This window comes from Catharus ustulatus, chromosome 23 (assembly GCF_009819885.2).
Source record: "Catharus ustulatus isolate bCatUst1 chromosome 23, bCatUst1.pri.v2, whole genome shotgun sequence".
Lineage (NCBI taxonomy): Eukaryota > Metazoa > Chordata > Aves > Passeriformes > Turdidae > Catharus > Catharus ustulatus.
In genome coordinates this window covers 1,394,619-1,415,664 of record NC_046243.1, presented here as the reverse complement: position 1 = coordinate 1,415,664, position 21,046 = coordinate 1,394,619, and the positions used below count along the sequence as shown (strand labels likewise).

Here is a 21,046-nt window from a genome sequence, read left to right as displayed (position 1 = left end):
TAAACTGGGAGCAACCACCCCAAACTGGGACTGGAGAGCCTCAAACTGGGACTGGAGACTCCTAAACTGGGATTGGAGACCCCTAAACTGGGAGCAACCACCCCAAACTGGGACTGGAGACCCCTAAACTGGGATTGGAGACCCCCAAACTGGGAGCAACCACCCCAAACTGGGACTGGAGACCCCTAAACTGGGACTGGAGACCCCCAAACTGGGGCTGGTGAGCCTCAAACTGGGAGCAGTCCCCCCAAACTGGGATTGGAGAGCCCCAAACTGGGAGTAGCCACCCCCAAACTGGGAGCAGCCCCCCCAAAGTGGGGCCCCAGGCCTCATTCCCAGCACTTTCCCTGGGACTGTGCCAGTTTGCAGAGACAATGAACAGGCAGCAGCTCCCTGGGAGGATTCAGCTCAGGGATTTTCCTTCCAGATTGGGATTGGGAAAAAAGGGAACAGCAACAGCAGCAGCTCCATGGCAGGAAAAGGAAAAAAACAGAGAAATGAAACCCCCCCAAAGCCCCTCAGTGGGTTCAGTGCACTCTGTCTCTCAGAACTTCTCTTTTTTTTTTAATCTCTGCACATCAGGCATGAACTACATTTAAAAAAAACCAACAAACCAACCAAAAAAAATCCCAAACCCTACAAATTTCCAGTGGGAATTCTGCAAACTGCATCACTCCTCAGTGCTGGGAGCCAGCACACCACCAGTAAATAAAAATAAAAAATAGATCTATATATTTAATTTCTCTCCCTTCCTTCCTCCCACGGCAAAGCTGGGTAAGGCAGGATCTCCCCAGATGGAGAAGCATCACCTATTCAGGTGCAATTTATTTAAATTTATCTCTCTGTATAAAAAAGAAATTAAATCCTGTTAGTAGCAAGAAGGTCTCTCAGCCCAACCCAAAATTCCCCTCCCCTTTAACACTCCAGAATTGCCAGCTCTAAAATTAAATGTTTTCCATAGGAAAGGCCTACTGAGGAAAAAAAAAAAAAAAGCTGATAAATAGGTACCTTTGTTTTATTCATCTCTTTTTAAGTCTCATTGAAATGAACAGCTCAAGGGTTCTGTGGGAGGAGAAAATCCATGGTAAATACTTCCTTGACAACAACAAAAATAGAAATATGCTCATGGAAATGACACAGGAACACCTGGAAAGCCTCAAAGGGCTGAGATGCCACCGACCTTGGCAGGATGGGCAGCACCAGCCCAGGATTCTGGGGACAAATCACTCCCATCTGCTGGCAAATCCCACCAGATGTTGGGATTTTTGTTTCCTTTTTTTTTTTTAATTCTTGAAGTTACAAATGACAGAAATCCCTGTGTTGTTTTTTTTTTTTTTTCAGGGAGGTGTTCTGCTCGGCTCTTAAAAAAAAACTAAAATGAAGACAAAAAAAAAAAAAAAAAAAGAGATAATTCCCACTGCCAAGTTAGAGCAGGAGGGATCCAACACCCAGAGACCCCTCCCAAAAATCAATGTACTAAGGCTGCTGGCCCAGGGGACAGGACTGGCCCTGGAGCAGAGGGAAAATCAGATTCTTTATGGAAAAAAAAAATCAACATTGGATAAACTGAACACAATCAGATAACCCATCCAGGTGCCTCTGCATCAAGAAATTCCCCTTTCCATTTGTTTTTTTTTTTTTTTTTCTTAAGGAAATGGGGAAAACAAACAAAACAACAACAACAAAAAAACCACACTTAGGGAAGCAGCCTCCCCCCAACCCTCCCACAAAATCCAGTGCCCAGCTTGGGGAAAAACAACATCTTCAAAATTCCTTCTTTTCACTTTTCCATCAATCCATCAATCCCTCCCTGTCCTGGCTCAGTTTGCTGCAGGGTTGGGATTATTTTTGGATTATTTTTGTCACTAACCAGGGAGGGAGAGGAGGGAGTTCTGCAGCGGCTGAAATGCAGACGAGACCTCGCTCTGGCCAAAAAAAAAAAAAAAAATTAAAATAAAAAATTAAAAAAAAAAAAAATAGAATCAAGTCCTGTGGCTAAAGGAGGAGAGGCAAAGAGGGGGAATTTCAGTAGGGAACCCCCCGACCCCTCCCTCCCCGTGGAGGCACTCGGCCAGGCCCTCGGAACGCTTTCCCATAGGAAGGAGGCGCCTGGGTTGGGGCTCCCCAGCTGTGACCTGTCCCTGCCCCACTGGAAGCGGCTGCTCCCGGCCCCAGCTCGCTGTAACTCTGCAGTTTGGCCTCGGGGTGCAGCAGGATGTTGTTGTTGTTGTTGTTGTGGCTGCCGGGGGGGGCTCTGGCGAAGCGCAGGTCCTGATCCCCAGGGAACTGCAGCGAGCCCTGGAAGGCGCTGCTCTCCCCGAGGTGGCTCACGGAGCCCATGAAGGTCCTGCTTTTCCCCGAGGCTTGTGCAGAAGGTTCTAGCAGAGCATTGAGCTCCCCTTCAGAGCTGTAAGTCCTGCCGTAGTCTGGAGGCTCCGGGTCGGGCTGCGAGAGGAGCTGGAGCAGCGCAGCCGTCACCGCCGGGTTCAGCTCCTGCGAGGCGTCCCCGGGAGGAGGCGGCGGTCCGGGGGGCTCGGGGGGTCTCTTCTCTGCTGGGACAATGCCGGGAGGACACGCTGTGGAAGGGGTGACTTCTTTTAAACAGCGTTTCAAACATACACAAAGACATTTCTAAGCAAAAAAAAAATCAAAGTGAGCAGCCCGAGCTGGGATGCTCTGGGAAGAGGCGGAGGGAGAGTTGGGATGTTGGGTGGGAGATTCATTAAAAATGTTGATTAAGGTTTCCACCCCTGGTCCTCGCACCCACCCGGTTGGGAACAGCTGTCCCAACAGCTGGGCAGCCGTGCAGGGAATTGCAGGAGGCAGATGTGGAGCCCAGCCCGGGTTCCCCCCACCGGGGCCAGGAGGGGCTGTGCTGGATCGGGCAAACACAAAACCGAGCCCAGCACACAGGTGGCAGCTCCTGAGTGCCCCCAGTGTCCCCTCCCAGCCACCCCAGCCTTGTTCAGAGTCCTAAACTCACCCCCTGAGGATTTGCACAGACTGTCCTGAGCACAAGAAAAAAATTCTGCTTCCTCCCCCCTGCCCCTTCACCCCTGATTTATCCCAAATCAGAGTTTTTTGGGTCAGCCCCGACCCCCCTGCTCTGTGAGGAAGCACAAACAGGGAGCAGAGTGCCACTGTCACTGTGCTGTCACTGTGCTGTCCCTGCAGGTGACAGGAGCTGTTCCACTCCCCCCCAGCCAGCCCTGCCTGCTCTGAGCTGCCTCCTCTCCCTGGCCCACGGGGGAAGGGATTACTGGCGATGGCAGAGCCCCACGGACACTTTGTTGGAATCAGATCCTCAAAACATTGGCAAAACTGGTTATTAAAAAGGTCAAACTTTATTGTGAAAACCAGTAGTCTTCCAGGACCACCCCTCCACCCGTATCCGTCAGTCCACTTTGAAAACTAGATTGTATTGAAATCCAGAAAAATAAAACAAAACAAAACAAAAAAAAAGAAAAACAAAAAAAACCCCAAACAATCTTCAGGTAAATTTTTGTAAAGCCAAGCTGATCTGGGGGTGGGGACAGCAAATCATTCCAAAGAATTATCAACAGAGAACAACGGCATCGAATTTCCATCTGCTCTACAGTAACCTAGTTATCTTCCAGGACTAGGGCAACAACAACAAAAAAAAAAAAAAAAAAAAAAAGGAGAAAAAAAAAAAAAAAAAAAAAAAAAGCACGATCACAACTGGCTCGTGGTGGGCGGGTGTTGAAGGCACGAGAACACAGCACGTTCAGCTACATTGCAGGAGGTGGGACCGGGCCAAACCAGGCTCCCCGCAGAGTCTGAGACATACTCAGGAGGCTTCTACAATTTGGTGAGGTCGTCACAGGCTGTTGCTAATAAATTCAAAAAATCAACAGAAAAAAAAAAAAAAAGACATGGAGACATTTACACTCACCTTTGGAAAGGAAATCCGAGAGCTCACTGAGACAAGCAGGGTTTTTTTAAAGCTTTTAAGGAGCAAAAGTTTGGTTTGGTTTGGTGTTTCAGCTCCTACACAGCTGCCACTATCCCTCCCTTCAGTTCTTTAAAATCATCTCTGCACTTCTTTTTTTTATAAATTTTTAAAATAAATTTTTTATAATTTTTTTTTTAAAGAGGGAGGGGATGAAAAAGAGCTGGGAAAAACAACAGAGATGCAAAAAAACTCCCTGGATGTGCAAACTGATTGCTGGGGGTGGTTTTGAGGTAGAACTGACCCTCCAAACTTCCACTGCATTTTTGGACAAACCCCAAAACCTCCAATTCATCTTCACTGCCCCACTCACAGTGCAGCACTCGTGGATTTTTTGGGTCATTTTTGCCTCTTTGCAGCTGTTCAACCTCCTGAGCAGTCCAGCACTTACCGCAGCGAGGGGGTGAGGTTGTTATCTCTTCACATCCCCCTTCCCTCCTCCCATCCATCCATCCATCCATCCATCCATCCACAGCCCTGCTGCCTTTTCTCCCAACACTCCAAGCTCTGTGGGATGCTCTCCCTGCTCCCCACACCAGCTCTGTCCCCAATCCATTTACCTGCGCTCTCCTCGGGATGCCTCGGCGGGCTTTTCCTGCCTCCCCTCTGCTCGCTGCTTTTCTCCCCGTTGCTCTCCTCCAGGGTGATCCCAGGCTCCTGGCTCTTCATGAGCTGACTGAGCAGAACTGCCAGCACGTTCTGCATGTCTCCCTGAGCGCTGGCTGCCTCTGGAGTCTGCTGCTCCTCGGGCACCTCGGCGGGCGGCTCCTCCGCGCTTTCCTCGGCCGCCGCCGCCGCGGGTTCGCGCTGCTGCTGCTGCTGCTGCTGCGCCGTGGCCTCGGTCAGGGCCGTGATGGATTGGTTGAGAGCCTCCAGCTGCTGCTGCATCTCGGGGTTGGAGTGGACATTGAGCAGCTGGGCCATCTGGGGCACGCTCAGGTCGGTCTGGCTCTGCAGCAGGTTCAGCAGCACGGCCAGCTCGCTCTGGTTCAGCTGCTGCGTGATGTCGCCCAGGCCTGCGGGGAGGGGAGGGGAGGGTTGGGAGCTTGGGAGTGCACAATCAACAGTTCTGATCCACATCCTATAACAGGGAACAGTTCTTACCCACATCCTAAAACTGGGAACAGCCTTTATCCACATCCTAAAACTGGGAACAGTCCTTCTCTACATCCCAGAGTAATGAACAACCTGTATCTGCATCCTACAACTAGGAACAGCCCTTCCCCACATCCTAAAACTGGGAACAGCCTTTATCCACATCCTACAACTGGGAACAGTCCTTACCTACATCCTGCAACTGGGAACAGACTTTATCCACATCCTACAACTGGGAACAGTCCTTCCCCACATCCTAAAACTGGGAACAGCCTTTATCCACATCCTACAACCAGGACCATCCCTTCCCCCTGTCCCAGGGCCATGATCCACATCCTACAGCTGGGACCAGCCCTTCCCTACATCCCAGAGCAATGAACAACCTTTATCTGCATCCTACAACCAGAACAGCCCTTCCCTACATCCCAGAGTAATCAACAGCCCTTCTTTACATCCCAGAGCAATGAACAACCTTTATCTGCATCCTACAACTGGGAACAGCCCTTCCCCACATCCTACAACCAGGAACAGCCCTTCCCTACATCCCAGGGCAATGAACAACCTTTATCTGCATCCTACAACCAGGAACAGTCCTTATCCACAACCTAAAACTGGGAACAGCCTTTATCCACATCCTACAACTGGGAACAGCCCTTCCCTACATCCCAGAGCAATGAACAACCTTTATCCACATCCTACAACCAGAACAGCCCTTCCCTACATCCCAGAGTAATCAACAGCCCTTCTTTACATCCCAGAGCAATGAACAGCCTTTATCCACATCCTACAACCAGGAACATCCCTTACCCACATCCCACAGCCAGGAACAGCCCTTTCCCACAGCCCAGAGCACTGAACATCCCTTCCCCATGTCCCAGGGCCATGATCCACATCCTACAACCAGGAACAGCCCTTCTCCATGTCCCAGAGCCAGGAACAGCTCTTCCCCACACCCCAGAGCAATGAACAGCCTTTATCCACATCCCACAACCAGGAACAGCCCTTCCCCATGTCCCACAGCCATGATCTACACCTCAGAGCACTGAACAGCCCTTCCCTACATCCCAGAGCAATGAACATCCCTTCCCCATGTCCCAGGGCCATGATCCACATCCTACAACCAGGAACAGCTCTTCCCCATGTCCCACAGCCAGGAACAGCCCTTCCCCACATCTCACAGCACTGAACAGCCCTTCTCCATGTTCCAGTGCCATGATCCACATCCTACAACCAGGCACAGCCCTTCCCCATGTCCCAGAGCACTGAACAGCCTTTATCCACATCCTACAACCAGAACAGCCTTTCCCTATATCCCAGAGCAATGAACAGCCCTTCCCCACATCCTACAACCAGGAACAGCCCTTCTCCCTATCCCAGATCTATGATCCACATCCCACAGCCAGGAACAGCCCTTCCCTACATCCCAGAGCCAGGAACAGCCCTTCCCTACATCCCAGAGCCAGGAACAGCCATTCCCCATGTCTCAGAGCACTGAACATCCCTTCCCCACATCCCAGAGCAATGAACAACCTTTATCTGCATCCTACAACCAGAACAGCCCTTCCCTACATCCCAGAGCACTGAACATCCCTTTTCTACATCCCAGAGCCAAGAACAGCCCTTCTCCACACCCCACAGCCCCTGAGCACCCCCTGTGTGTCCCCAGGCTGGGGGAAGGCAGGGATGCTCTGTGAGGAGGATTTTGGGATGTGCTGCCAGAGCTCCCAGCCCCTGCTCTGACAGCACAGCAGCAGCACCCCGTGGTACTGCACACACACTGCAGGCAGAGCTGCTGCACTGCCCCAAAACCTCCCAAAAACATCCTCAAAACCTGCCCCAAAACTGTCCCAAACCCACTGCACACACACTGCAGGCAGAGCTGCTGCACTGCCCAAAACCTCCCAAAAAACATCCCCTAAACCTCCCCCCAAACCCACTGCATACACACTGCAGGCAGAGCTGCTGCACTGCCCCAAAAACCTCCCAAAATTGCCCCAAACCTGCCTCAAAACCTTCCCCAAACCCATTGCACACACATTGCAGCCAGGGAGCTGCTGCTCTGCCCCAAACCCTCCCCAAAACCTTCCCCAAAAGTGCCCCAAACCTTCCCCAAACCCACTGCACACACACTGCACACAGAGAGCTGCTGCTCTGCCCCAAACCCACCAAAACCTGCCTCAAAACCTCCCCAAAACTGCTTCAAAACTGCCCCAAACCCACTGCACACACAGAGCTGCTGCACTGCCCCAAACCTTCCCAAAACTTGACCCCAAACCTTCCCCAAATCCACTGCAGGCAGGGAGCTGCTGCACTGCCTCAAACCTCCCCTAAATCTGCCCCAAAACCTCCCCCAAAACTGTCCCCAAATCCAGTGCAAACACACTGTAGCCAGAGAGCTGCTGTACTGCCCCAAAACCTCCCAAAACTGCCCCAAAACTTGCCTCAAAAACTTCCCCAAACCCACTGCACACACAGAGCTGCTGCACTGCCCCAAACCTCCCCAAAAATAACCCCAAAACTGCCCCAAACCCACTGCACACACACTGCAGCCAGAGAGCTGCTGCATCACCCCAAACCTCCCAAAATTTCCCCATAACCTCCCCCAAAACCTTCCCCAAACCCACTGCACACACAGAGCTGCTGCACTGCCCCAAAACTGCTCCAAAACCTTCCCAAAAATAACCCCAAACCTCCCCCAAAACCTCTCCAACCCCACTGCACACCCAGAGCTGTTGCTCAGGACCAGTTCCAACCTCCCCATTATTCCCAGATTTGGGGAGTGGGAGCACCCCAGGGGGAGTGAAGGGGCAATGGGAGCCCCCCTGAGATCCCCCAATCACCAATCCCTGCCCCCTGCCCTCCTCTGGGATGGAGGGAGGGGCTGTTCCCCCACACAGCACAAGGAATTAGGTCAAGCAGAAGGCAATTCCTTGCTGAGAGAGCTGGTCTGGGATCACAGGACTCTGTCCTGACCTGCAAGGATCCAGGTTATCCCAAAATACATCCTGGGAGTGGCAGCACCTCCCTTCACAGCCCAGTGACAAGTGCCAAGGGTGTCCCTTCACACTGCCACAACTTTTTGGGAATAAGGGTGGCAAGGATTTGGTTTCAGCTTAAAAATGGAGTTTTTCTTGCTGGTAGAAGAGAGAATGGGACATTCTTTTCCCAGCTGTTTGTTAATCCAAGCAGCACCTTTTGTCCATCTGCCATGTTTCACTGAACACATGGATTGTGCATTCCCTGGAGCAAGAACTGTCTTCCTCATTTCTTGTCAGCACAGCACTGGGCACAAAGGAAGCCTCAGCCCATATCTGGGTTTTTGTGAGGTTTTTACAGAACAATCAGGGCAGCTCTGTGGAAATGCACATTCCTCCCTCCCAACTATTTTCAGGGCACAGTGCACAAGTCCAGTCCTGCCAGGCTGGATTACTTTTTCTGCAATAATGAACATTTTTACCCACCAGCCTGACACTCCCCACACTTCATCCTGACATAATTTATCAACAAGGTCAAACTTCAGCTGGTGTGCACACCCTGGACACAGCTCCACCTTGCAGCCTGTGATTGCTGTGATTTGTTCCTGCACTCCTTTCATCATTCAGCCTCTTTTAGAACTAATAACACAGCTCAGAACAAATTCACAGACTTCTGAAAACCAGACAGAACCTTCTGCTTCTTCACAGCAGAGAAAGGAAGAAAAAAAAATAAAAAGAAATGAGGACAGGAAGAGCCTGGAATGCCCTTTGTGCAGAATTAGAGGTGAAAGAACCAGACTGGATTTAAAAAAAAAATAAAACTTCAAACATTCAGGGAAGGAACAGCTCCCAGACCCAGGTGAGCACTGACCTACTGCATCTGCAGCACCAGGCTCTGCTTTGAGCTGGGCAGGCTGGGGGGGCACAGGACTGCTGTTGTTTTTCACAGTGTCTGTGCTTGGAACAGAGGTAGTTTCCTTCCTAGAAACTTTTGATACCGGAGGCTCCTCCACGGCCACCCCGCTCTGCCGCTGCCGCCGCCGCTTCTTGCTCCACAGCTCGTGGCAATCCTGCCAGTGGGGGAGGCTGCAAGAGAGGGAAAAACATGGTAGGGGAACTGAGGGGATCCTCAGAACCCACAGCAGGCTCTCAGTGCAGAGGGTGATGCTGAGAAGCTGTGGATACCCTGGATGAATCCCCAGAACCCACAACAAACCCTCAGTGCAGATGCCCAGAGAAGCTGTGGCTGCCCCAGGATTCCTGGAAGAACCCTCAGCAGGTCCTCAGTTCAGGATGCCCAGAGAAGCTGTGGATACCACTGGAAGAACCCTCAGAACCCAAAGCAGGTCCTTAGAGCAGATGGTGCTGCCCAGAGAAAATGTGGATACCCCTGGATCTCTGAAAGAATCCCCAGAACCCACAACAAACCCTCAGTGCAGATGCCCAGAGAAACTGTGGCTGCCCCTGGAAGAATCCCCAGAACCCACAGCAGGCCCTCAGTGCAGATGGTGCTGCTCAGAAGCTCTGGATACCCTTGGATGAATCCTCAGAACCCAGAGCAGGCCCTTAGAGCAGATGCCCAGAGAAGCTGTGGATACCCCTGGAAGAATCCTCAGAACCCACAACAAACCCTCAGTGCAGCTGCCCAGAGAAGATGTGGATACCCCTGGATGAATCCCCAGAACCCACAACAAACCCTCAGTGCAGATGCTGGGGCCCAGAGAAGATGAGGATACCCCTGGATCCCTGGAAGAATCCTCAGAACCCACAACAAGCCCTTAGAGAAAATGATGCTGCTGAGAAGGTGTGGATACCCCTGGGAGAATCCCCAGAATCCACAACAAGTCCTCAGCACAGATGGTGCTGCCCAGAGAAAATGTGGATACCTCTGGATGAATCCTCAGAACCCACAACAAACCCTTAGAGCAGGTGGTGCTGCTGAGAAGGTGTGGATACCCCTGGGAGAATCCCCAAAACCCACAGCAGGCCCTCAGCACAGATGGTGCTGCCCAGAGAAAATGTGGATACCTCTGGATGAATCCTCAGAACCCACAAGAAGCCCTCAGTGCAGATGGTGTTGCTCAAAAAACATGTGGATACCTCTGGAAGAACCCTCAGAACCCAGAGCAAGCCTTGAGAGCAGATGCTGGGGCCCAGAGAAGCTGTGGATACTTCTGGAAGAACTCTCAGAACCCACAGCAGGCCCTCAGTGCAGATTCCCAGAGAAGATGAGGATACCCCTGGATCCCTGGATGAATCCTCAGAACCCAAAACAAGTCCTTAGAGAAAATGATGCTGTTGAGAAGGTGTGGATACCCCTGGAAGAATCCCCAGAACCCACAGCAGGCCCTCAGTGCAGATGGTGCTGCTCAGAAGCTCTGGATACCCTTGGATGAATCCTCAGGACCCAGAGCAGGCCCTTAGAGCAGATGCCCAGAGAAGCTGTGGATACCCCTGGAAGAATCCTCAGAATCCACAACAAACCCTCAGCACAGATGGTGCTGCCCAGAGAAGCTGTGGATAGCCCTGGAAGAACCCTCAGAACCCACAAGCCCTCAGTGCAGAGGGTGCTGCTGAGAAGCTGTGGATACCCCTGGATATCCCTGAAGAATCCTCAGAACCCAGAGCAAGCCCTTAGAGCAGAGGGTGCTGCTCAAAAAACATGTGGATACCCCTGGATGAATCCTCAGAACCCAGAGCAAGCCCTCAGTGCAGATGGTGATGCCCAGAAAAGCTGTGGCTACCCCTGGAAGAATCCCCAAAACCTACAGCAAGCCCTTAGAGCAGAAGGTGCTGCTCAGAAAACATGTGGATACCCCAGGATCACCGGAAGAGCCCTCAGAACCCAGACCAAGCCCTCAGTGCTGATTGCCCAGAGAAGATGTGGCTGCCCCAGGATTCCTGGAAGAACCCTCAGCACACCCTCAGTGCACACAGTGCTGCTGAGAAGCTGTGGAAACCCCTGGAAGAATCCCCAAAACCCAAAACAAGCCCCCAGTGCAGATGCCCAGAGAAGCTGTAGATACCCCTAAAGAATCCTTAGAACCCACAGCAGGCCCTCAGTGCAGATGCTGCTGCTGAGAAGCTGTGGATACCCCTGAACAACCCTCAGAACCCACAACAAACCCTCTGTGCAGATACTCAGAGAAGCTGTGGATAGCCCTGGAAGAATCCTCAGAATCCACAACAAACCCTCAGCACAGAGGGTGCTGCTGAGAAGCTGTGGATACCCCTGGATACCCCTGGATGAATCCCCAGAACCCACAGCAAGCCCTTAGAGCAAATGATGCTGCTGAGAAGCTGTGGATACCCCTGGATGAATCCTCAGAACCCACAACAAACCCTCAGTGCAGATGCCCAGAGAAGCTGTGGATACCCTTGAAGAATCCTCAGAACCCTCAGCAAGCCCTTAGAGCAGATGGTACTGCCCAGAGAAGTTGTGGCTACCCCTGGATCCCTGGATGAATCCTCAGAACCCACAACAAACCCTCAGTGCAGATGCTGGGGCCCAGAGAAGATGAGGATACTCCTGGATCCCTGGAAGAATCCTCAGAACCCAAAACAAGTCCTTAGAGAAAATGATGCTGCTGAGAAGGTGTGGATACTCCTGGGAGAATCCCCAGAATCCACAACAAGTCCTCAGCACAGATGGTGCTGCCCAGAGAAAATGTGGATACCTCTGGATGAATCCTCAGAACCCACAACAAACCCTTAGAGCAGGTGGTGCTGCTCAAAAAACATGTGGATACCTCTGGATCCTCAGAACCCAGAGCAAGCCCTCAGTGCAGATAGTGGGGCCCAGAGAAGTTGTGGTTGCCCCTGGAAGAATCCTCAGAACCCACAGCAGGTCCTCAGTGCAGATTCCCAGAGAAGATGAGGATACCCCTGGATCCCTGGATGAATCCTCAGAACCCAAAACAAGTCCTTAGAGAAAATGATGCTGTTGAGAAGGTGTGGATACCTCTGAAGAATCCCCAGAACCCACAGCAAACCTTCAGTGCAGATACCCAGAGAAGTTGTGGCTGCCCCAAGATCCCTGGATGAATCCTCAGAACCCACAACAAACCCTCAGTGCAGAAAGTGCTGCCCAGAGATGCTGTGGATACCCCTGGAAGTGTCCAAGGACAGGCTGGATGGGCTTTGGAACAATCTAGAATGCTGGAAGGTTTCCCTGCCCACAGCACTGGATGGGATTTAAGGTCCCTTCCCACCCAAACCACTGCAGGATGGAATTTTGGAGATCCAGGTAATGTTGTTCCACTTTTACAGATGGAGGAATGGACTCAGGAAGGGATTTTGGGAATTAATTGGGTGCTGAAGGGTGGAATGGGTTTCCCAGAGAAGCTGGGAAGTGTCCAAGGCTGTTTGGAGCAAACTGGGACAGTGAAAATTCCCCACCCATGGCAGGGAGGGGACTGGATGAGTTTTAAGTTCCCTTCCAACCCAAACCATGCTGGGATTCCATGATCTGACTGCAGCCAGAACATCACAGCCAGGTCCTAGAGCCAGGAAAGGCAGAGCAAAATTAATTTATTTTACACTGAGATCACACAAAACCAGGGAGTGCAAGCCCAGCAAGCTCTGGGAGTTTGGGAGCATTAGGAAAATCAACACTGAAGCAAACAGGGATCTCCAAAGCTGTGGCTGCATTTTGCACACAAACCAGTCACAGTTTTATCACCTGCTGGATTGGAATGGAGAAAATTGAGTGACACTGCTCAAGCTTTGCATTCAATTAACACACAGCCTTAATGAGGAGCTGAGCATCTCACAAACATTAAACTGGGTTTTATAAAGCCAGGCAGAAAAGAAAAACCATTTGCACAACCCCATGACCAAACACAAGGGCAGAGTTGAGAGAAAATCCTAATTTTCACTTAAAAAAAAAGAAAAAAAAGGTTGATGGAGTTAGACTTACTCTGGAGGTGCCATTTTGCTGAGGTCCACATCCTTCAGGAAGTCACTGTGCAGGGCCTGCTCTGCTGTGCAGCGTTTGCCAGGGTCCAGGGTCAGCATGTGGTCCAGGAGATCCAGGGCAGAGGAGGGGATGCTGTGGGGAGGGGGAAAATGTGGATGAGTCCATGGAAAAGCTCAGTGTCAGGAGGAAAATTCAGGATTAAAGGGAATTCACAGAGCCAGCAGCAAAAAAGGGACCAGTAGGGCAGGGATCAGGTTTAGGTTTAGGATGGATTCAGGGCTGGGATCAGGTTTAGGTTTAGGATGGATTCAGGGCAGGGATCAGGTTTAGGTTTAGGATGGATTCAGGGCAGGGATCAGGTTTAGGTTTAGGATGGATTCAGGGCTGGAATCAGGTTTAGGTTTAGGATGGATTTTGGTAAAGGTTCTTCTGTCTGAGTCCATGGAAAAGCTCAGTGCTAGGAGGAAAACTCAGGATTAAAGGGAATTCAGAGACCAGCAGCTCAAAGGGACTGGCAGGGCAGGAATCAGGTTTAGGTTTAGGATGGATTCAGGGCTGGAATCAGGTTTAGGATGGATTCAGGGCAGGGATCAGGTTTAGGTTTAGGATGGATTTTGGGACAGGGATCAGGTTTAGGTTTAGGATGGATTCAGGGCTGGAATCAGGTTTAGGTTTAGGATGGATTCAGGGCAGGGATCAGGTTTAGGATGGATTCAGGGCAGGGATCAGGTTTAGGATGGATTCAGGGCAGGGATCAGGTTTAGGTTTAGGATGGATTCAGGGCAGAGATCAGGTTTAGATTTAGGATGGATTCAGGGCAGGGATCAGGTTTAGGTTTAGGATGGATTCAGGGCTGGAATCAGGTTTAGGATGGATTCAGGGCAGGGATCAGGTTTAGATTTAGGATGGATTCAGGGCTGGAATCAGGTTTAGGATGGATTCAGGGCAGGGATCAGGTTTAGGGTTAGGATGGATTCAGGGCAGGGATCAGGTTTAGGTTTAGGATGGATTCAGGGCAGGGATCAGGTTCAGGTTTAGGATGGATTCAGGGCAGGAATCAGGTTTAGGTTTAGGTTTAGGATGGATTCAGGGCAGGAATCAGGTTTAGGTTTAGGATGGATTCAGGGCAGGGATCAGGTTTAGGTCTTGGTTTAGGATGGATTCAGGGTAGGATCAGGTTTAGGTTCAGGTTTAGGATGGATTCAGGGCTGGAATCAGGTTCAGGTTTAGGTTTAGGATGGATTCAGGGCAGGAATCAGGTTTAGGATGGATTCAGGGCAGGAATCAGGTTCAGGTTTAGGTTTAGGATGGATACAGGGCAGGGATCAGGTTGAGGTTCAGGTTTAGGATGGATTTTGGGCCAGGCTCTGGCCTGGGAGGGTGCTCAGGCACAGCCCCAAAGCTCCAGCAGGGTTTGGCCAATGCTCTCAGGGGCAGGGTGGCAGTTCTGGGGTGTCTGTGCTGCACTGGATGATCCCTGGGGGTCCTTTCCAGCTGAGGTAATTCCATGACATTTCCACTCTGTATTTTGCCATTTATGAGGAGCCACAACTGCCACCAGGTTATCTCAGAGCCCAGAAGCCTGAGAGCTTTGACCTTTCTGTGCTCTCTAACACTGACCCCCTGCTTTTGACTCAAGGCCTTGGAAAAGGTTTCCAAATTTGAGTGATGAAGTTAAAATCAAAGTGTATAATTTCACACAGTGAAAGGTTTTAAATGTAGAGTTTTTAAAATATAGTAATAAATATGAGACAAAATAAAAATTTTTGGGTGTTGTCTCTGTCTTTTTCTTCCTTCTTCTGACCCAGAGAACATCCCTCTGAAATTCCACACTTCCAGGAGGGTTCCCAGTGCAGCCCCAGGAACCTCTCTGGAGGGGGATGAGGAGTTTGGAAATGGGACAGAATTCCCAGTGCAGCCTCCAGCCCCAGGAACCTCTCTGAATGTGGATGAGGGGTTTGGAAATGGGACAGGGAGCCCAGCCCAGCCCCAGGAACCCCTCTGGGGGCAGATGAGGGCATTGCAGAGGGGACAGGGAGCCCAGGCAGGCTCAGGAACCCCTCTGGGGACAGTGAGGGGTTGCAGAGGTGACAAGGAACCCACCCCAGTCCCAGGAACCCCTCTGGGGACAGTGAGGGATTGCAGAGCTGACAAGGAACCCCTCTGGGGGCAGATGAGGGGTTGCAGAGGGGAACAGGGAGCCCAGGTAGACTCAGGAACCCCTCTGGGGACAGTGAGAGGTTGCAGAGGTGCCAAGGAACCCCAGGCAGACTCAGGAACCCCTCTGGGGACAGATAAGGGGGTTGCAGAGGTGCCAAGGAACCACTCTGGGGGCAGTGAGGGATTGCAGAGGTGCCAAGGAACCCAGCCCAGCCCCAGGAACCCCTCTAGGGACAGATGAGAGGTTTGGAGAAGGGACAGGGAACCCCAGGTAGACTCAGGAACCCCTCTGGGAGCAGTGAGGGGTTGCAGAGGCGACAAGGAACCCCTCTGGGGACAGATGAGGAGTTTGCAGAGGGGACAAGGAACCCCTCTGGGGACAGATGAGGGGTTTGGAGAAGGGACAGGGAGCCCAGTGCAGCCCCAGGGAACCCTCTGGAGGGGGAATGAGGGGTTTGGAGAGGGGAACAGGGAGCCCAACGCAGCTCCCAGCACCAAAGAACCCCTCTGAATGTGGATGAGGGGGTTGCAGAGGGGACAGAGAACCCCTCTGGGGGCAGATGAGGGGGTTGCAGAGGTGACAAGGAACCCAGCCCAGCCCCAGGAACCCCTCTGGGGACAGATGAGGGAGTTGCAGAGGTGCCAAGGAATCCCAGGCAGACTCAGGAACCCCTCTGGGGGCAGTGAGGGGTTGTACAGGTGCCAGGGAACCCCTCTGGGGACAGTGAGAGGTTGCAGAGGGGACAGGGAACCCCAGGCAGACTCACAAGGAGAACTCCTCGCGCAGGCGCCGCCGGTATTGCTTCTTGGGCTTCATAGTGTTGAAGTAGGGCAGCTTGATGACATCTGGCCACACTGCTGGGCAGGGGCTCCCACAGAGCCGGCTGGGGGGCAGGGAACACAGTCAGCCAAGGTGCAGCAGAGCCACCAAACCCAGGGAAAACACCTTGGTAAGTAGGAATAACCCAGGGCTGGGCACAGCTCAGAGGAGGTGGTGAAAAAGGTTTCAGGAAGAGGAAAATGCTGAGCTGGAGTTTATAAACCACTCAAAACAATGAGATTTTCTTTTTTCTTATTAGAAATTTTAAAGTGTTAATGTTTCTTATTGAAGTTTTCCAAGCTCACTACATTTTAGTATTTTACTGAAGGGTGGTAAAGCTCTGGCAGAGGTTGCCCAGAGGAGCTGTGACCACCCTGGAAGTGTCCAAGGCCAGGCTGGACAGGGCTTGGAGCACCCTGGGACAGTGGGAAGTGTCCCTGTCCATGTCAGGGTGGCACTGGATGGGATTTAAGGTCCCTTCCATCCCAAACCATTCCAGGATTCAAACAACTAATTAAAGTTTGTGATTTTTGGGCTCAGCAAACAAGGTTTATTGAGGCTCCATAAACCAGCAAGCACACCCCTGCTGCAGGTGTGAACACCTGGCTGGTCCCATTTGCATTCCCAGGCATTCCTGGCCTTGTTTTCCAGGCAGGTTAGAGAAGAAGATCCCTCCTAACTCGCTGCCTGTGTGCACCAGCAGCTCCTGCAGCACCTCCCCTCCCAGACATGTGTGTGTGTGCAAAGCTTTACCTGATTAATTCAAGCTGAGCCAGTTCCAGATTGGCTTGAAAAATAGGTTTCTTTGTAAACAGTTCCCCGAGGATGCAGCTGGAAGGAGGAAAAGCAAGAGGTCAGGACAGCAAACCCTGGGGATGAGCAGCTGAACACGGCAGTGTTTGTGCTGGGGAGCAGCTCTGCCTGAGGAGAGTGATTTGCATCAGGGCTTGTAGTGACAAAGTGACCTGTGTGTATGGAGTCCCCAGCCCTGGGCTCCTGGGAATCACCTCCTGCAAGTGGCTGCTGTGTGCAGGAAGCCCCTGGCACATTAACTCTTTGTAGGGAGAGGAGGATGTGGCAATGTGACAAGAGAAAAGAGCTCAGAGCTCTCCTCCACCTTCAGTTTTTATTTGGATTTTCACCTCCCCAGCTGCCTGTGGCTGTCAGAGGAGCTGGGTTTGGCCACACTGAGCTGGGAGGGAAGGAGGGAGCAGCTCTGAGCTCTTCACATCTCTCCTTATCCACCAGGAATCAGTGCCACAAGCTGGGGGATGCAGGTTGGAATGGGAATAACCCGACACATGGAACAGGAGCTGAGCAGCAACTGGGCCTCACAGTCTGCAATTATCATTAATTACAGGTTTTACCCAAGCTCTCTCTGTGTTATAAACCCTGCTGAAGGAACCTCCCAGAGGGAAGTGCTCACTCTGGGGAATCCAGCTTCAGTTCAGTCTCTGCTTCTGAATCATGTGGAAAAATGTTCCATCTTTGTGGCTGAACTGCCCACACTCCTGCTCCCCAGGCTTCCTGTACTACTGGAAATTCTTGAGACATGAAATCTCTACTTAAAGATGTTGCAAACTTAAAGGGTTTAGAGAAAAATTCTCTAAAATCCACACTAAAGGAGGGAACAGCAAAGGAGGAATGCTGTGTCACCCCTCTTGATCACAAGGGGACACCAGTATCAGGCTGGTTTACATTTTAAATAGTAAAAATTTTATTTTTTACCTCTTCTCATTGCAAAACCAAGGCAAACCTCACTCTAGGAGATTCACCAAGTACAGTAATTTCATGATTATAAGCTGCACATTACAATACAGAGTGTGATCAAAGGTATCTGTTCTGTCACCATCTGTTGAAGGTGGGGCAGTGATCCTGATCTCTGTGGGAGATATTCTGCTAATGGGCCATCCATTGAAACCAGGCAGGGCAGTGTTCTTTATCTCATGGGATATCTCCTGTTCATGGTCATGTTTATAAACCAGGCAGGGCAGTGTTCTTTATCTCCATGGGATATCTCCTGTTCATGGCCATGGTTTATAAACCAGGCAGGGCAGTGTTCTTTATCTCATGGGATATCTCCTGTTCATGGCCATGTTTATAAACCAGGCAGGGCAGTGTTCTTTATCTTTTCACAGCCCATCCTTCCTCCAGCCAGTCATTTTCTGCTCATGGCCATTGAGTCCCACTGTGGCACTGATAAAATTACTGCATCCCATTGGGAGTTGCTCCAGCCAGGGGGAAGAGCCCAACATTTCTTACCAAGATAAAAACAGAGGTTTTGGGACACTAAGGGAGCCCCTTTCTCCACTGGACTCCAGAGGAAAACCGGATTTCTCCACATCCCCACTGGAGCTTGGGAGGGAAACTGCACCTTGTACAGGAGCACTGCTCCAGCTGAGCCACATCTGTCACTGCAGGAGGATGCAGCCACCATGGGATGGGACTGCTGCCAACACCCTGCCTGACTGATGGGTGTCAGGTTGTACTCTGACTGTGTCAGGGTTTGGGGTTTGTTCTTTGTAGTGCTGTATTTCTATTTTAATTTCCCTAGTACAGAACTGTTATTCCTATTCCCATATCTTTGCCTGCCTCCTCCTAACACTCTGCACAGATCCAGCTGTGGGAAGTGCCCCAGATGAGGGGCAGCAATGTCAGGAGGTGGCAGCAGAGGCAGGGCAGCCCCAGCAGGACTCACCCACAGCTCCACACGTCGATGGCCGGGGTGTAGCGCTCCTCCCCGAGCAGCAGTTCCGGGGGGCGGTACCACAACGTGATCACTTTGTTGGTGTAGGGACGGCTGCAAAGCATCAAAAAAACAATAAAAACTCATCCCAAGAGCCATAAAAGCATGGAAAAAATGTTCCTTTACTTCCCAGCTGCACTTAGACCTGTTGGTGGCAGCAGGGGGGGTTTAAGTGTCAGCACTTCCAGAGCATCAGGCTGAGTTAAAAACAGCTGAGGATTTTACAGGATTTTACAGGAATCTGGATTTGTTGTAGGTACCCAAGACTGAAAATCCCTGACCCTCAGCAGGCTCTCATCACTGAATGGTGACTGATCTTGGAGCAAAACCCACTCCAGGGCAGGTCAAAGGCAAGCAGAGAAGGAGTTTTGGCTCCTTCTGAGCTGCTCTCCTAATGACAAGTTACAAACACCAGCCAGGAGTGCATTTATCCAACAGCTGGGGCTGGATAGCACTGAAAATAATTTGTCAGGACTTCCAAGTGAGGGGTGATTAAAAAGAAAAAAGTTCATCCCACCCAGATAAATCCTTTCCCCTTCCTCACCTCTCCTCTGAGCTGTAGAGTCGGGCGAGCCCAAAATCTGCAAGTTTGATCTGCCCACTGAAAGAAAAAAGAAAAAACCAACCTCTGGTTTAAATCACAGTTAAATCACAGAATTATGGAATGCACTGAGCTGTCAGGGACCCATCAGAACCCAACTCCTACTTAAAATCCCAGTGAAAGGGTGAGGAGAAACCAGAAAAGCCTCACAGAGGTCTGCAGGAATTACTGCTGGATATGCCAGGCTGAACTCTGCACTTCTGATTGAATAAATACAAAGTTTAAACAACAAATTAAAAAAAAAAAAAAAAAATTCAGTGTAATCTCCATCACAAACCCTTCCCAACAGGCCAATGTCCCTGAGAACTTTTTTAAGAGCTTGCAGAGATCTCCAGGTGGATCCAGGTTACCTGTTGTTCAGTAAGATGTTGGAGCACTTGATGTCTCGATGAAGGAAATTCTTTTTGTGACAGTAATCCAGACCCTCCATTAACTGTTTCATGAAAGACTTGATATGGTCCTCTGAGAAATGTACCAAGCCAGATTCTAGCAGCCCCATTAGGTCATGGTCCATGTACTCAAACACAAGGTAAAAGGCACCTGGGATGATAATAATAAATAATAATAATAATGAACAAAGAAATGGTTGAAAAAACAACAGGAGAGACACAAAAAAGAGAAGGAATGAAAGGAGATTATATGGTTGAAATTGTGCACAATTCTCCTGAAATTGTTTTTTAAATTTTTTTAAATTTTTAACACTCTTGTGCTATTTTGGGCTTATTGGGTGTCTTTTTCCCTCAAGGGGTAAAAAAAACCCCAAAACAACAAAGCAGCCCCACCAAGCTGACATCTGAAATTAAAGAACCCTCCAAATAAATTCCTCTGAAGTTCTGGCCACGTTCACCTCCATGCTTTGGTGATTTTCTTACAGGAGAATTTGTTGAAGGATCACTGCCCTGCATGGTTTGAACTCTTGTTTGGGTTGTTCCCTTCTCTCTCCTGGAAGGGGAAATCCCAAACAAGAGCCAGTGGGACGCTGAAAGTTTGTTTGTTTTTTTAAGTTTGTTGCCACTAATTGTTGTTAAAAGTGACCCTGTAAAGGCTCTTTTTTTAATAAAAAAAGAAAAAGATTGCTCTCCTGTGACTCTGCAGGAATGGAATCATCCTTTGATCAACTCCAACTGGAATCTGCCCCTTGAGGTGAGGCCAGATCCTGGAGCTGTAGGATAAACACAAAGCAGCAAATCCCCCCCAGAGCTGATTTTCCCACTAAACCAAGTGGTTGAATCACATCAGAGCTGAGTGCACAGCCAGCTGTACCTTTGTCCTTCTTGAAATCCAGTGCATCTTGTTTGTCTGTGACGATCTCCTTCATGTTGACCACGCTGCGGTGGATGAGCTGCCGCAGGATTTTGATCTCGCGGATGGCGGTGATGGGGAATCCTTCCTTCTCATTGTCCAGGCGCACCTTCTTCAGAGCCACCAGCTCCCCTGCAGGTCACAGCAGGGGCACAGCCTGCTCAGCTGCACTGCCAGCCAGCTGGGGAGCAGCTCTGAGCGTGCAGAATGCCCTCCAAGGGACAGCAGAGCAGCTTTGGTTACCTCTCTGCTCATTTGAGTGAGATTTCTCAGTTAGGAGTTTTCCACATCTGGAATTTTTCTAACCTGTTCCACCAAAAAGGTTTACTTTGGAATTTCCCAAACCCTGCTGCAATAAAGCCTGACAATTTAAAGAGCAGGGGTATTCAGCTGGCATCACCACAATCTTCTATCCAGGTATCAAACCCCATCTCAGACCACAGGATCTCACATAACATC

General features: G+C 50.6%; 1 protein-coding gene across 1 annotated transcript in view; it reads right to left on the bottom strand.

Annotated features, from left to right (window-relative positions):
* Window positions 1-1,782: 1,782 nt before the first annotated feature.
* CDK12 (cyclin dependent kinase 12) overlaps window positions 1,783-21,046 on the bottom strand; it is a 35,106-nt gene continuing 15,842 nt past the window's right edge. Inside the window, 10 exon segments of the mRNA XM_033079154.1 lie at window positions 1,783-2,576; window positions 4,531-4,986; window positions 8,912-9,126; window positions 12,959-13,090; window positions 15,886-16,002; window positions 16,692-16,769; window positions 18,637-18,738; window positions 19,229-19,285; window positions 19,636-19,825; window positions 20,549-20,719. Of these exon segments, the coding sequence (XP_032935045.1) occupies window positions 2,026-2,576; window positions 4,531-4,986; window positions 8,912-9,126; window positions 12,959-13,090; window positions 15,886-16,002; window positions 16,692-16,769; window positions 18,637-18,738; window positions 19,229-19,285; window positions 19,636-19,825; window positions 20,549-20,719 (2,069 nt within the window). The 3' untranslated portion in view covers window positions 1,783-2,025.